General features: G+C 38.1%; 1 protein-coding gene across 1 annotated transcript in view; it reads right to left on the bottom strand.

Moving 5' to 3' along the window:
* Nucleotides 1–17,170, bottom strand: part of LOC122792239 (discoidin, CUB and LCCL domain-containing protein 1-like) — a 1,730,428-nt gene that overhangs the window by 353,909 nt on the left and 1,359,349 nt on the right. The window contains exon 8 of the mRNA XM_044059988.1: nt 16,427–16,627. Coding sequence (XP_043915923.1) covers nt 16,427–16,627 — 201 coding nt within the window. The remainder of the gene's footprint in view (nt 1–16,426; nt 16,628–17,170) is intronic.

The following is a 17,170-nucleotide window of genomic DNA, read 5'->3' as shown; positions in this document are numbered from 1 at the left end:
AGGCCAGGGTTTTCTTATGGCTGTTGTGGTTTGGTCATGAGGGCAAATCCTTATTAATCAAACAAAACCAGGCATACATATACCTACCCTGCATTACCCACACCCACACTTGAATGATTGCAATCACAAACTGTAAATGAAAACATTTCCCTTAATGGAAGTTAACGATCACTCTATCACTCAGCTCATACAATGTAATCTGTATCATCATGGCATGGTTTGTGCTTGGGTCAACATGGTGCTGAATGAATCTAGCTTTTTTTTTTTCTTTTACCTGCTGCTGGAGCTGGAGGTGGTCTCAGTTCTCATCCTCTTCCTATCCGTATCCTGGGTTTGCAGAGTAGATGGTGGGCGGACGTGGATCGGACTATGCTGGCTGCTGCACACAGCACTGGCTGCAGAAACTAAGTACTTGCTTGCTTGATTCTTCTAAGTTGGGCTGCTTTGACTTGCATTCAATTATAGTTAAAAAAAAAAAAAAAAAGCCAGACTAATCTTCTCATCCTCCATTCGCTGATCTGGATCACTGCTGCCTGCCTGCTGTGCCAGTCACCCACTGGAGGACTTACCACAGCAGCACTAACCTCGAGGACAGGCAGAATGCAGTACTCATTGAGTTCATATGTCCGATTATACCAAGTCCGATTACACCACATTCACGGAAAAGGATATTACTGACACCTTGTACCAGTACCTTTTTTCCCCGATTTTTTACAGAAAAAAAATCTGTTGCTCCACAACATATTCAAAATGCACACACACTCACAGGTCACATAAAACATCCATCCCACTTAAACAACCAATGTAATCTTCTCAACGCCTTGATCTGCCCCCCCCCCCCCACACACACACACACACACTTAAGGGAACATTATACCATATCCAGAAGTGGGGGTGGAGTGACCTCACTTCTCTTGTAACCCCAGCAACACGTACCCCCCTCAAGCTCAATAGATACCACCATTTTATTTTCAAGAAAAATGACCCATCAACACATTCTTGCTGTGATACCCTTTGCTAGAAAAATAAAAACTTGTCCATCTCAATTGCACATTACATGTAAATACCCAGTAACGGACTCAGCCAAATTGTGGAAGCTGCTGAATCAGCAGTTAGGTGGGCAGGAGGGAGGGAGATCTAAACTAGGTTTTTAGATTCAGCTTAATCCAATAAAAGTCTTAGGATGTAGTGATGAGTGAAATACTAAGTGATGGAGTGGGGGTCGATTTCAGTATATGTTACATGTTATCACACAGAAAAAAATAAATAAGAATAATTTTTTGAGCCCACAGGAAGTGATATTGTTTATTGATTTTTTTTGGGGGGGGGGTCTGGACTAGATGATCAAATAGGTGGACTTTTTAATCATGACCTAACTGCAGAAAGTGAGTACCACACAACTGCATCTCTAGTGTGCTCTGCCCTCTCTCTCTTCCCATCCCTGCTCTACATCCACAACAACATCCACAATGTGATGAACATGTGAACGTACATATAGTAAAAAAAAATAATAATAAATAAAGATACTCTGAGCTTCTGACAGGTTGGCACAGTCTGCCTCACGAAGCTGACTTCATTGTGTATGCCCCTGCACGTGATGACATCAGCAACAAGTTTAATTAAAAACAAAAAAAAGGAATTCAAAGGGCCACTTGGGAATTCGTGGCACCTCATTATTTTGCCCTCAAAAATGGTAAATACCAAGGTATTCGGTACGGTTGAGAGGTATGCTTGTGAGTGTAAAACTACAACAAAACTTAAAGCTGCCTTGACAAACCAGTTTTAAGTATTAGGGTCCTTTAGAATGAGAAGGCAAAATCAACAAATAAAGCAAAAGCAAAGCAGTAGAACTCTAAAGAGTTAACTGAAGTGCAAAACAATAAAATAAATCTTTTATTAGTCTGGCAGTTGGCTTAAAGGATTAAGGAACTATTAACAAGCAGTTTCCTGTGGTCCATTGCTACAAGGTTTAACTCCCTCAGCTTCCACTGCCTAACTGTGTGACTCTGAGCACGTCACTTAAGTAGATACTGGTCCTGGTCTGAGTCTGAAAAAGGTCTAGGCGATCAGTGCTCTAGCCTGGTAAACAAATACAAATAAACAAATAAATTATGTGCCAAGAATAGAGCAGGATTAATTCACTATCCCCTCAGTGTGAGGACTAAGATGCCAAGCAGATAGGAGTTCTGGGAAAATGAGCAGGAGACAGTATGTAGTAAGAGAGGTTTAATCAAGTGCAATACTTGTTTGCTGGATGGACACTTAGTATTATGGATATATATATAAAACAATGGGTGGGAAAGTACTTTTATAAAGGTTACACAACAGACAATAGCAATGAAAGAGGGAGTCAGCAACTTTGGAAGTTAGATTACCATAAAGGGCAGAAGCCAGAGACACACCTTTTTAAAATCATGACAAAGGGTGGAAGGGTTGGGGAAAATTTTCAAACCAGAGGTCAAGTCCTGTGGTTAGAATTTCAAAAACTTTTAGCTTAATGTATCAGGGGAGGGGCAGACTCAAAGAACAGGGTAAAAAACTGTAGCAAAGTAAACAGAAAGGCAGTGTAATGCAACTTTCAGCAGGTATATACAGCTTTAAAAAGTACTGAAGCACAAATCCTAGAATGTTACTGGTAAATTTCTGCATAGTTTGGTGCCTTAGTCTGTGGTAGGTTTGCAGTAATGACAGTATTGTGAATTCTGCTCCAGGATTTGTGCTTCAGTACTTTTTTTATAGCTGTATATATCTACTTAAAGTTGCATTCCGGTAGTTTGGTGTCTTGATTTGTGGTAGGATTGGAGTAGTGGCAGTATTGTGAATTCTGTTCCAGGATTTGTCAGAAAAATGCTAATGTTGTGAATACATTACCCATTCCAGAAAAGCCACTGATGGTACTGAGGTTAGATGTAATGGAACTGTATGCCAAGACCTCTGCTTGTCAAGCAAGCCTTGAAAACTAAGATAACGTGTTAGTATACAAGGAATTCTGGAATGTTTGTGTGATAACACAACCCGTTTCACTATGGAGAGTTTTACAAATGTTATAAATGGAAATAACTTGCTGTGCAATTTCCACTACATTTCATGTTTTAGCTAATGGTCTGGCAAAAAGGGTTGTATACTCAGTACAGGAGGGGAAGAGAGAAATAAAAGATGAAGTTGTGGAAACAAAATTGCCATGGTTGTTTGCTTAACTACACAATTATAACTAAAGCTGAAGAAATGTCTGTCTTCTGCAAAAATGATAATGTATTAAAGGCTGGGGTCCACATTTCACTTGCTTCTCCCAGATATGAAAGCATAAATCCTCTCCTATAATAGGAAAATAGAAATTATACCATGACCCCCCCATTAATATTCCAAAACGTGCACGCTGATTGGTCAGCATGCACGTTGTAAATCGACTTATACTAATGGAAAAAGGTCCGGTCGCCCAGACTTTTTCCATTAGTCTAAGTCGTTTTTAAAACACTGTCTCGCTATGTTAAAGGCGTTTAACATAGCGAGACAGGTTTAAAAAAAGCAACGGAGATCTCCGTTGCTTTTTTTAAAGCTGTCTCGCTATGTTAAACTCCTTTAACATAGCAAGACAGTGTGCAAAAAGCAACGGAGATCTTGCTTTCTCTGTTGCTTTTTTTTTTAAACCTGTCTCGCTATGTTAAATGGGTTTAACATAGCGAGACAGCTTTAAAATAAGCAACAGAGATCTCCGTTGCTTATTTTAAAGCTGTCTCGCTATGTTAAACCCATTTAACATAGTGAAACAGTTTGTAAAAAGCAACGGAGATCTTGCTTTCTTCGTTGCTTTTTTCAAAACTGTCTCGCTATGTTAAATGGGTTTAACATAGCGAGACAGCTTTAAAATAAGCAACGGAGATTATCCGTTGCTTTTTTTAAAGCTGTCTCGCTATGTTAAACCCATTTAACATAGCGAAACAGTAAAAAACAAGGGAGATCTTGCTTTCTCCATTACTTCTGCCCACATTTCTGATGTACTGCGTAGGCATACGCATGCGCAGTACATCAGAACTGCCGCAGAATACCAGACAGCTGCGGAAGGGCAGCAAGGAGGCATTATACAATGCCATTATGTAAGAAAAGTAATTATTTTTTCTTAAATAATGTCATTAGTAATAGCAATAACCCACGTCTGGGTGTGGGTAATGCTGTATTTACCCACGGTTGGCTTTGTTTGGCCACTCGGGCTTCGCCCTTGTGACCAAACCATGCCAACAATGGGTAAATCCAGCATTACCCACACCCAGGCTTGGGTTATTACTATAATAACAAATAAACCCAGAAAAAGACAACTAACAAACACACAAAGTTGGCAACTTCTGTGGAACTCTGTGTGTGTGTGTGTGTGTGTGTGTGTGTGTGTGTGTGTGTGTATATATATATATATATATATATATATATATATATATATATATGTGTGTGTGTGTGTGTGTGCGTGCATGGGTAATGATTCTTTTATGAGGTGACATACAGCTCAAATGTCATCTAAGTTCATTCTCTTGAGTCTAAAAAGACATGAAAGTTTCACTGAGCAGTGCAGATGCTCCTACAGTTCTGAGACACAAATGGCATGTTAAGAGTTGTAGCTGAGGAATTACTCCTGGTTTTAACCTTTTTCAAATTTGTAGTGTTTTTAATATTATGGCATGGAAAGGACACCATTCCTAACTCAAAATATAGTTAAATCTCACAAAAATCAGTACTGCCTGAGCATTTGGGAAGCCAGTGTTCTTGAAAATCTTCTGATGCAGTGCTTACTATTCCTACCGAGGCATTCTGTGAATGGAAGTTGTATTATCTGCTTGCATAAATGGCTATGCCAGATGGTAGTGAAACATTAATTTTCTGATTACTGGTTTAATCAAATTCAGGATCATGGGGAGTTTGAGCCTATTCTGCCACCCACAGGGTAAAAAGCAGAGAAAGTAATTCTGGGCAGGGCATCAGCTTATCACATCTCACACACGCACACACCACATATGTAAGATTATGCTCAACAAAGTTTTAAGGATGAATGTAACTTTGCTACAAATATGCAACATAAATAAGGAATAAGATAAAGCTTGCTTAAATACAGAAACAGAGTTTAGTAAGATGTGATTAGCATCCATACTAAATGACTGTGGCTTAAAAAAACTAAGGAACTTGCTTATGAGTGTATTACACACACATCAAGAAAGCTGACTTCTTACAGACATGACAAGAATGTAATTTGCTTTCTTTAAAGAACTGACAACAGGACATGTTTTTCTAAGAAAGTTTATGAATATGCTTTTCTAATCCACAAGGCGTTTCCTTGAAGACAGTTTACTTATCAGCATTTGCACAAGAACAGATGTGTCAGCATTTGCGTCATCAAAGTAGTATCTTTCCAAAACCAAGAGGGTGTGTGTTTAACTAAAAATATATATAAAGTCTGTATTAAATCTAGTTATGTTAGGGGTACTGGTAGGGACACATTTTGTCCTGAGGTAAATGTTATATCTCTCACCTCATCTGTACTATATGAGAAGTAAAGTAGAACATTTTCTGAAGCTGTAACAGAAGTATGCATGGTTGATTATAAAAAAGTTATTGGTTACTGCTCTTAATGACAGGTGCTGCAAAGTATATTCTCTCATCAGTATATATTCTGCAAGTTTCTGTATGCAACAGACTGTGAATGCAACTATAACTAGACTTTGATTTCAGCAGAATCCAGCCAGCAAGACTGTGTGTCTTAAGAAGACTTCAAATCCATCACAGTAAGCATCAGAGTAACAGCACAGTGTTTTGGCATAATTAAAATTAATTTTTCAATGGCAAGCTAGCCTACATTTGAACCTAATACCTGCATTTGAACACAGAGGGAAGGGTAAGCCCTGCAGAGGGTTACTTCAGCCAAATTGCAGTAACTAACATTTGTACGTATGTGTAAATCCTAAACAGAAGTATTCCAGTTTATGCAGCTTGCAGCAGTAAAGTTTTTTCAGATGTCTGAATCCAGTGAGACTAGTTCAGGAAAGTGCAGTGTCATAAATTCTCCAAGAAAAGGTGGATATCTACTTTCACAGCAGTCTGCTGCCTGTTGTGCTTCACCAGCTTCTCAAGTGACTTTGAAAAGTTTCCAGCTATCAGCAACAACAGCCTAATCACCTGTTTTCTTGCTAACTGGTAAGACTTTTTTCTGCGTCACATTTTTTAGTATGGTTGCTGTTAGACAGTTTGCATATTATTAGACAGTTTGGATATTAGACATTTTGGATGTTATTAGACAGTATGGGTATTTTCATACATAATTCAAGCAAATGTAAAAAATTGCAATGTTGGTTTACACAGCACATTAGTAAATGTAAAACATTAGGGCAGGTTGATAGTAAGGCATTATGCAAATGTATTACAATATTTGAATGGTATCTCAAAGAAAACCATGTGGGGTATGACAAATCTTTATTGTGTGATTCAGATGTTGAACAGTTATGTCCTGTCACCACATGTGAGTCATATCAGTTACTGACAAGACCTCTAGTACATTTTGTTACAAAAGAATGTAATAAACTTCTAAGAGACAGACACAATGAGTTCAGGAAGTCTAGACAAGTTATACAAACATTTTTCCAAAAGTGCATAGGAGTTTCAGATTCAACAGACCAGGTTCCCGAGACATATCAGGCAGACCATGAAGAAACTCTTCAACAGCAGTTGCAAGATGAAGAAAATAGATTAGCTGAACTGACAGAGACTGACTTCTTACATACATTGGGAAACAGCAGGAAACTACAGCTGATCTTTACAAAAGAGATATATTTTATAATATGTTTGTGTTTTGAAAATGGTTAAGCATACATGGTAGGATGGTAAAATACAAATCATTCTTAAATGTTTAAAACTTCCATTCAGTTAAAGCAATGTATTTATCAGTACTACAGTAAAGTAGAGCATATGACTGCCATCCTCATAGCATAGTCAAAAGGTAAACAAAACATTTCTAGTGTATAAAAAATAAATAAAAATAGTTAATAAGAGTAAAGATTTAAAGTCACAACACTGAAAGTCACAAGACTGACATACATGTATTTTCTTTTTATACAATGCACAAGAATAACAGGCAGATAACAGCAAATATAAATAATGTAAATATAAACGTGTTTGTTAAGCTAATATCTATTTATTTTTTACATTTTTTTTATAATTGTATAGTAACACCACACCAAACAGTTAAAGTTCTGAATTTTAAAAAGGAATAAAATCACAGATAGTATTAGTCAAACAGTCTTTGTAAAATGAATGACAGAGCAGTTAAATAAATAAAAAAAATACTGAAATCAAAAGTTAAAAAATATGTAAGCTAACTGTAAAATGTTTAGTTTGCCTAGTTATACAAATCACAAATATAATACTAAGTGTTTTCTAACTGCATTTTACTAACAGATGATTAAAGGAAAAATGCTAAAAGGGTTAACTGAAATGTGAGCTCAGACCTTCCTAGACTGGATGAATAGTTACAGCAAATGTTGAGCAGATAAGATAAGAAACAAGACTGAATGCCAGACAAGTAGCTTGAGTTTTTCTAAAAACTTATTGTTATTAAAACATAATTGTTAAAATGTTCACATGCAACATTATTTGGTAATTGTAATATATCACCATTGTGCATAAATGTTAAAAATAAAAAAGCCTTAGTTACATCAAGTATAGCCAACAGATGGGTTATAGTATACATACAGTTCAAATCAATTATACAGGAAGGTACACATAAGTACTACTAGTAGAAGTACACAGCAAAGGCAACAGAAAAGAAAACAGCCAAAAAATGATCAAATCAGACAAAGGTCTATAGTTTAATAACCTAATAAAGCAAATGTATAACTAAAGTGTTGGGCTGACATACATTATAAAGCAAATAAACAATAGTGCAATACTACAGGGGGAGGGATACTTTCTCACTTTTACACTGAATGTGAACAGTATTGCAAAGGGGTCTAAAATAAAGCTACATGAAGAAATATCTATTAGTGCATTACAAATATTGGTAAACAGATTAAACCTGACAGGATAAGATATTTTACAAGTTGCTAATAGCTATCATTCTAGTTATTATTGTATTGTTTAATATTAAATTGTATTTACAACCTGTTAATCTGTAAAGTTATACAAAAGATGACTTAAAATTACTTTATTAAAGATATACAAGAGAGAGTAAAGATATGTAAAAACAGAGCAAGAATAGTCACTATTTTTAATATGTTTTTGGCAAGACAATGTTGGTATGCAAAAAGCATAGTTGCTTCTGGTGGCAATTACAATAGATACTTCTAAAGAGACATAAGAATTTTCCAAGATTTTGCTTGATGTTAATTTTACTAAATTTGTAGATTGGACTATGTACAAACACAAAATAATTCAGTACAAATAAAATTAATGTCTAGTAACAAATATGTGTGAAAAAACTGTTTTAAAAAAATTGGGTCCAGGATAGCTGCTAGATTGAAATGCATGAATAGCAAACAGTCTGTGTAACTACATACTGTACATGATATACTGTAACAAGTTCAAAAGTAATTTGTCAAGTTGTAATTTTATTACTAATTGTAATTTTATCACTGTTTTTTAGACCATCATTTTATCTGTACTAGTATTGGATACCCCAGTTAAAGGAAAATTATATTAAAATATTGTACTCATACAGCTAATGGAATAATATGTACATAGCATTCTTCAGTGTATAAATCATGTTTTTTTTAAATCCTGAAGTATTAAATATACTGAAATAATTGCATTCAAATATTTATTATCTAAGCCCAGTTCAGTACTTTATGTTCACTTCACTGTCAACCAAGATGTTAATGGGCAGTTCAGAGATATGACCACAATGTTATGGTTAAAATGACATTGAAACTGTATATTTTCAGCAGTGTATAAATGCTTGGAGTAGCACATAGTTCTTGGCATTAATAGATATTAATCTATCTCTAATCTTTTGATATAAAATAATCAATAAATGTAAAGAGTTAATTCAACAGGTGTAAAGAGTTAACAAAAGAGTACTAAGTCATAAATTAAATTCTGTGATTGCAAAAGAATAAATTAATCAAGTTAAAAAATAAGACAGTTCATAACTGATGAAATATTTTCACAAAATGATTTGCAAAAGAAAAAGTTGCTAAATACATTCATTTTAGTAGTAATACTTGATATCATTGTATTAACTATGAAAAATTGCATTTTGACTTGTATCAAAAATACATATCAGTATAAAGTGTTTTGAATGCATTAAAATAAAAAGAGGGAATTATAAGATTATGCTCAACAAAGTTTTAAGGTTGAATGTAACGTTGCTACAAATATGCAACATAAATAAGGAATAAGACAAAGTTTGCTTAAATGCAGAAACAGAGTTTAGTAATATGTGATTAGCATCCATACTAAATGACTGTGGCTTAAAAAAATAAGGAACTTGCTTATGAGTGTATTACACACACATCAAGAAAGCTGACTTTTTACAGACATGACAAGAATGTAATTTGCTTTCTTTAAAGAACTGACAACATGACATGTTTTTCTAAGAAAGTTTAAGAATATGCTTTTCTAATCCACAAGGCGTTTCCTTGAAGACAGTTTACTTTATCAGCATTTGCACAAAAACAGATGTGTCAGCATTTGCGTCATCAAAGCAGTATCTTTCCAAAACCAAGAGGGTGTGTGTTTAACTAAATATATATATAAAGTCTGTATTAAATCTAGTTATGTTAGGGGTACTGGTAGGGACACATTTTGTCCTGAGGTAAATATTATATCTCTCACATCATCTGTACTATATGAGAAGTAAAGTAGAACATTTTCTGAACCCGTAACAGAAGTACGCGTGGTTTATTATAAAAAGTTATTGGTTACTGCTCTTAAAGACAGGTGCTGCAAAGTATATTCTCTCATCAGTGTATATTCTGCATGTTTCTGTATGCAACAGACTGTGAATGCAACTATAACTAGACTTTGATTTCAGCAGAACCCAGCCAGCAAGACTGAGTGTCTTAAGAAGACTTAGTAACAGAACAGTGTTTTGGCACAATAAAATTTAATTTTTCAACATACATTTATGAACAGTTTGGAGGACCGTCAGTTCACCTTTGGCATACCTTTAGATTGTGGAAGGAAAACGACTCATGTAGTAACAACTATGAAGACATGAGAGGAGGGGGTGCAAGCTCCACACAGAGCACCATGGCTGACCAAAGATCTGTGAGGCAACAGCCTCAACCACTAACACCTTATTAGGGACATTCTTTATTAAAATACCTTCCACACCAAATTTTACTTGGGCTCTTCATCTATCATACTGTGTCTTTTAGTGAAACTATTTCTAAAAAAACGTGTTACTCTTTTACTGAAGACAGGCAAGGTAGTCTTACCTAGATCTTCCAAGTATAAAAAAGGACAATGAATATTCTGAATGGAGTAAACTATTGTTCTACTACATATTAAAGTTGATCAAATGATATACATAAATTCCCAAGTTTTCAGATTCTGTGATACTATAAAAAAATAAGTTATGTCTTACCATAATGTTCCATCTGTATTGTTGATCCTCGTTCTGAGCAGTCAGTGCTGATACAGTAGTCGTAATAGTCTGATTTCTAGGAGGGGTTGAGGCCTCCGACCCAGAAACAGCCTCTGAAAAGGGAGATTTAAGAAGTCCCTTCAGCAACAACTTGTTTTTCCTTTCTAACAAGGTTCTGTTAGAAAAATTTTCACAGATAGTACAGGGCGGGTCAACAGATAAATGGGACGCCTCCAAACAATAAACACACAAAGAGTGTGCATCAGATGTAGGTAATTTGTGTCCACAGTCAGAACACCTTTTAAAACCTGGATTACCTTTCTTATCTGCCATGATAGAAAAAGAGATAGTAGAAAGGGTACCAGCAATGGTACAAAAGAATACCCGAAGGTATGAAAAAAGGAAGATTGCCAATGATGGTAGGGGAGAAATACCTCGCGGTAAAAGGTGTAGAGAAAAGAGGAAAACTCAAGAAAAAATGGTCGCTAGATGCGATAGGGTAAGAGACAACAAATTAAACACATTTTTGACAGAAAAGTTATATAAATGACTATTCTGACAACAAATAACTATACTAAGCTGAAGAGAAGCAGCTTGACACGACTGAATGGCAACACAGCAAACGAAATCTGAGGTAACAGGGAGAGGGGGATTGTGGGTAAGAGTTTATCTCAAGAGTTTGTAGCTGACGCAAGCTTGGAAAATGACCGGCTTGGTTCCAAGGTTGGAACCGACACCCACAGGAAATCCATGCGTAAGGAATGAACGAGGATTAACAATATCAGATTAATAGTTATGTACTTGTTGTGTCTTTCGTCTTTTCCCAGTTAGGGGTCACCACAGCAGAACTCCGGTCCACTAATCATTGGCAGTAGATTTTTACGTGCCGAGTTGGTCCGCCCTGACAACAAAAAAATTATGTACTTGCCATAACTTGGTATCTGTGTTATCCATAGTCACCATTCGTCATGTATGGGTCTAGGATCCGACATCAGATCTGTGCCGGCAACACTTAGATAACAGTTTATCTAAAGCTCCTCTCCTCCCACAATGCTCTGCTGCCCTTTAACCTCTCAGATCGAGTTTGTCCTGGAGAAAGAAGACAGACGGAGTAGACCTCCCACCAGAAAAGTCCATTAAATTTCCTGCCAGTCCCTCAGGAAGGAGGAAAGGAGGGTGGGCTTATGATGAATGGTGACTATGGATAACACAGATACCAAGTTATGTTAAGTACTATTAATCTGATGTTATCTTAGTTACCATTCATCATGTATGGGCCAGAGTCCCCAACTACCCAACATTTTTGGGTGGCCTCATGGAAGGACATGCCAAGGAACAGTGGAGCCAAAGAAAGCCATTCTCCTAGAAACTAGGTTAAGCTTGTAATGAGTAATAAAGGTATGAGGGGAAGACCAAGTTGCTGCTGCACAAATATCATCCAAGGATTGACGAGCTCAGAAGGCAGTTGATGTAGCCATTGACCTGGTAGAATTAACCCTAACTGGTCCAGGCAAAGGAGTATCACAGGAGAAGTAGATGTAAGAGATGCACTGGAAAATCCAATGAGAAATGGTAACTTTTGAAACAGCTTGGCCCTTCCTGTTGACTGAAAAGGCTACAAACAATTGGTCTGAGAGATGAAAAGACTTAGTCCTGTGCAAATAAAAACAAAGCTGTCAATAAACATCTAAGTATTCAAAATGTATTGCCCCTTGTTATAATAATTGGGAAAGAACACTGGAAGTTGGGCAGACTGACTGAGGTTTGCTTCAGTGCCCACTTTTGGCATAAAGGAAGGACTGGGTCTCAAGGCTATTCTATTTTTATGGAATATCAAATAAGAAGGCTGCAATTCTGATACTCATTTCACTGAAGTTATTGCCAACAAAAAGGCAGTCTTCCATGAAAGAAATCTGAGATCACACAATGCAGCAGGCTCAAAAAGGGCCCAAGCTAGAGATTCCTGCACCAAAGCAAGATCCCACAGTAGAGAAGGATCCTTGATTGGCTGATGCAATAAAAAGACACCTTTCAAGAAAGCCTTGCAGAGGCATGAAGAGAAAGTAGGCTCTTCATTAAGGTGAAAATGAGAAATAGCTACCATTTGGACTTTAATCGTAGAGAAACTCATGCCCTCCTGAAAGACGGAAGTCAGGAAAAGACGAATGTCTGAAATAGGAGCTGAAAATGGATCAAGATTCCAACCTTTACCACAGATAGAGAATCTCTTCCACTTACTTCTATAGACCCTCTTGGTAGAAGATTTCTGAGAAGCAAGAATAATGTCCTTCACAGGAGATACAAGCCTGGACTTAACGAGAATCACTGGAACTGAACAAACAAAGCTGTCAGACGGAGGGTCTGCAGATTTGGAAGGGGAGGAGTGATGGATGAGAAATCAGATCTGGAAGCGGATCGAACACCCAAGGGGGGTGCTTCAGTTGAGACTGTAGAATAGGGAACCACACCTGTCGAAGCAAGAAGGAGGCAATGAGGATTAACTGCGTCCTGAGGCATCTTGCTTTCTGAAGAACACTCGGAATTAGCAGTAAAAGAGGGAAGGCATAAAGAAGACCCAGAGGCCAATAGTGGGTCAGCGCATCCCTGGGGGACTCCTACTGTGGGGGGATCAAGGCAAAGTAACTGCTGCATTTATGGTTGAGAGGGGAAGCAAACAGATCGCAGCTCAGTTGGCCCCAATGACGGAATATCTGCTTTGCTGCTAGCGTATTCAGGGACCACTCATGCGGGGTCAGAATAGCCCTGCTCAGCTTGTCTGCCAGCATGTTGGATGCTCCTGGAATATGCGTTGCAAACAGAAAGCTTCCCGAAGACATCACCCACTCCCAGACCCTTATGGCCTCGTCACAAAGCAGATAAGAACGTGGGCTGGGATGGAGCCTGGTGAGCAGGGTTACCTAGTCTGGTAGCAGAGAGAGTTCTTTCCACCATCTGGAATGTGGAAGGACTGGACAAAGCCCCCTCCCCTCTCCATGGACAACACCACAAGGGAGGAAGGAACAAACCCTGCCAGGACCTCCAACCTTCTGGATAAGGCTGGACTGGAGTTATCAAGAGGCAAAGCACAGAGAGGCGGAGTATTGTCCGAAAGGCACAGACCCAAACCCACCCCCATGGACTCTGGGGTGACAACCTGGACCAATGGCCCCACCTTCCCAAGGGAAGTAGAGCAGACCTAGCAATAGACTCTAACGTAGTAGGAACAAAGGGTGTCCCAGAACCCCCCATCACCTCCGTGCAGCTCGCTAGCTCCCTTAAATCCAAACCCTGTTGGGTTGGATGAGGAGGAAAACTGGGAAGTAGGAGAAGGCTTCCTGGTTTGGTGGACTAGGGAAGTCAGAAGCCCCAACTCTATTTGAGCTTTTAAGAAGGACCATATCATCCTGTCCATATCAGAAGAAAGGATGCTCCTGGAAGATCGGGAGGAAACAGAGGACCTAGCTGGAGACTCGGGCCGGGATCCTGAGGGTCTTCTCTGACAATCCGGAGAACAGCTCCTTCACTGGGAGGTTAAAAAATGACCCCTTCCCAGAGGATCTGTGGGAAGGTCCTCAAGAACAATAGGATCTGACATGGGTCTCAGATCTGACCATATCAGATCCAAGGATACAGAATGATCTGAGGGCAGGGCTCTCAAACCCTCGCATCAAACAGGATCATATCAGTGACAGGTCCGCTCTGACTCAGATCCGAAGGCCTCGATCCAGAGGCCTTGGATCTGGAAGTCAACTCTGAGACCCTTGGATATGAAGACCTCAGACCAGAGGCCTTCGATCCAGGCGTCGACTCTCTGGAGGACTTCGGATCTGAGACCTTCAGATGAGAGACCGCCTAGGTTGGAGCTGGAGCTGGATCAGGGGATCTGGGATCCGACAGCCTAGACTTTTTAACCTGGAATCTCTCCAGAAGAGGAAGAAGAGGTTGCCTTTCTCTTGTGATCAGAGGTGCCCAACTTGGTCGAAGGCTCCTTGACCAAGGGACTCCCATGAACCATTCCTTTCAGAAGAAGTTTTTTCCAGGACTCGATCAGTGCCCTGGTGTTGAATGCATCACAAATGCTGCATTCAACCTCCAGGTGGCCAGTGCAGAGGCAGTAGAGGCACTCCAAGTGCGAGTCACAGACAGGCATCTTCCAGTTGCATAAGGAGCACTTCTTAAACCCTGAAGGCTTCTCTGACATCTTGAAACAGCCACAAAGACAAAACCAAGTCCAAAGGAACGAGCAAGAGGCGAGTCAAGAAACCTGCCACAGTCCTTAACTGAAAAATCCTTCCCAAAACACAAACCACAAAACACACAGTAACCTAAACTATAGACAACCAAAGAAAATTTGAATTCAAAGAAAAAAATTCTTCACAAACTTTAACAACATTGAAAAAGGGTCCCAAATGCCAAACAAATGGGAGGGGTAGAAAAACAATGATTAACTCGTGCGGAAACAGTAGGAGACTAGAACCAGAAGAAACTAAGAGAAAATGAAGAAAAAGAGAACCAAAATGATAATCCTACTTTTTTAAAACTGGAATCCCAGAGGAGCTGAGCAATCTGCATCTGTCTCTAATGGCAGCAAATGAGATCTGAGGGGTTAGAGGGCAGCAGAGCATTATGGGACGGGAGGAACTTGAGCTAAGTTGTTGTCTAAGTGTTGCCAACTTGGATCCGATGTCAGATCCTAGACCCATACGTGATGAATGGCGAGTAGGATAACATCAGATCAAATATTTTTGTACAAAAACTATAGGTATACAGTACATTTATGTCAAAAAAGGGAGTGCACTACTCTGAGTATATGTTCAAGTTTCACTGCTTCTTGCAGTACTAAAGAATTACCACTACATTGGCCAAGGTTTAAGCGTAAGGTTACTTATGATGCAATTCCTTTAGGGTCTGCTCACTCATGTCATTTATATCCTGTTTATACTGCTGAAATATTGCTGTACATGTTTAAGATGCTACTTTTAATGGAGTCTGGATAACATTTTAAAGTTTCTGAACTATTAATCGTTTATGACTTTCTGTCCAAAATACAGCAATTACAAGAAGTAACTGTACAGAAATGAGGAGATGGTATGTTTGAAAGCAAGTTGTACAGAACATAATTTCCAACTCACATGTCACTAGCATTTGTTACAAAATGCGTGTAAGATTCTGCAAGTAAACATATGTACAAAAAAACATTTATCTTCAAAATGCTTCATTGTTTAGTTACTTTGGATACACAAATTCATTTGGAAAGGTATACATAAATATGTATATAAAAGCTATATACTGTGCTAATCAGGATATGCATGAAAAAAATAAACAAAACTCACACAGCTCTTAAGTTGGGCAGATGATTACTTCTCAAAACTAATTACATGCAAAATGATCTATATGGTGCATGCTACCTCGGAATTATCTCTGTCTTCACTCTTTCTACTATATTGCTATAAAAAATTCTAAGCATACTTAAATACCATACAAATAACAAGTAACCTCACGTGAATTCCTGAGGTAGAAAATTTTAAGTATGCTGTGAGGGCTGAGAAACACATTCATGCTAAACATGAAATGATAAAAAAATACTATTTTCATAAACTTTATCAAATATAAAAAAATACTATTTTCACAAACTTAACTATGCCTTGACATAGGAATAGGGTCTACTTTTGTCACTGTATTAAAATCCATTTAAGTATGAATACTTCTTTCTTTATTTGTATAGAAAAACTCAAACAATTCAGGTTAGTAGAAAACTGCATTCAGACTCAATAAACATTTAATATATGAAATCATTTACATGTTTGTCAGCAATAATTCTTTTTTCTTTTAACCCTTTTGTGTAACAATGAATGAAAATACACTGACCTGTGATGTTTTTCCTTTCTTGTAGATCTATCTGCAACCACTCCTCTGCCATGTTGTGCTGGGCAGCCCAGGATATGGAGTATCCCATAGTATTGTGACTTGCCCTATTTGCAGACCAGGTCACTTGCTGTCCCATAATGTTTGTTTCTTGCCAAGAAGATGAGGCACTGAATGTGAGGCCTTCAACGATGTTGTCACAGTCTGTCATGAATGAGACAGGAAAAGCGAGGTTGAATTATTTACTTTAATGAGAAAGCATGGAAGAAAAGTGTCTGTTGTGGTGAGATAAAGGTACTCAGGGTGAGCTGTAGCTGACTGCAAAGCTAAATACAGCCATCATCCTGGCCATACCACTAAGTAGTAAGTCAGTTAGCCAACAACTGTTTCTACATCTCTGATTGCTCTGAATGCTTTTCAATGAGTAAATGGTTTTAGTACTAACACCCCCAAAAAACACACTAAATAAAATGCACATGATTAACATTTCCATTGGCCACTATAGCCAGCTCTGAGATTGCACATGAGTTATTATACTACAAAATGCAGCAATCCAAAAGGTAAGGGAGGGGCACCTCTCTTGCCTGCAACCCAGGAAACAAATACTGCTTATTTTTCATTGGACAGCATATGTTAGACAGTACCATTAATTCAAGAAAAAAAGTAGAGTAGCAGATGAAACAGCTGAAATTTAAATGGCCAATAATCATACTATTGCTTATCCTGATTCTCACCCAGCTATCTTAA

Source organism: Protopterus annectens, chromosome 1.part2 (genome assembly GCF_019279795.1).
Source record: "Protopterus annectens isolate FY-2018-M chromosome 1.part2, PAN1.0, whole genome shotgun sequence".
Taxonomy (NCBI): Eukaryota; Metazoa; Chordata; order Ceratodontiformes; family Protopteridae; genus Protopterus; species Protopterus annectens.
This window is presented reverse-complemented; position numbering and strand designations above follow the sequence as displayed.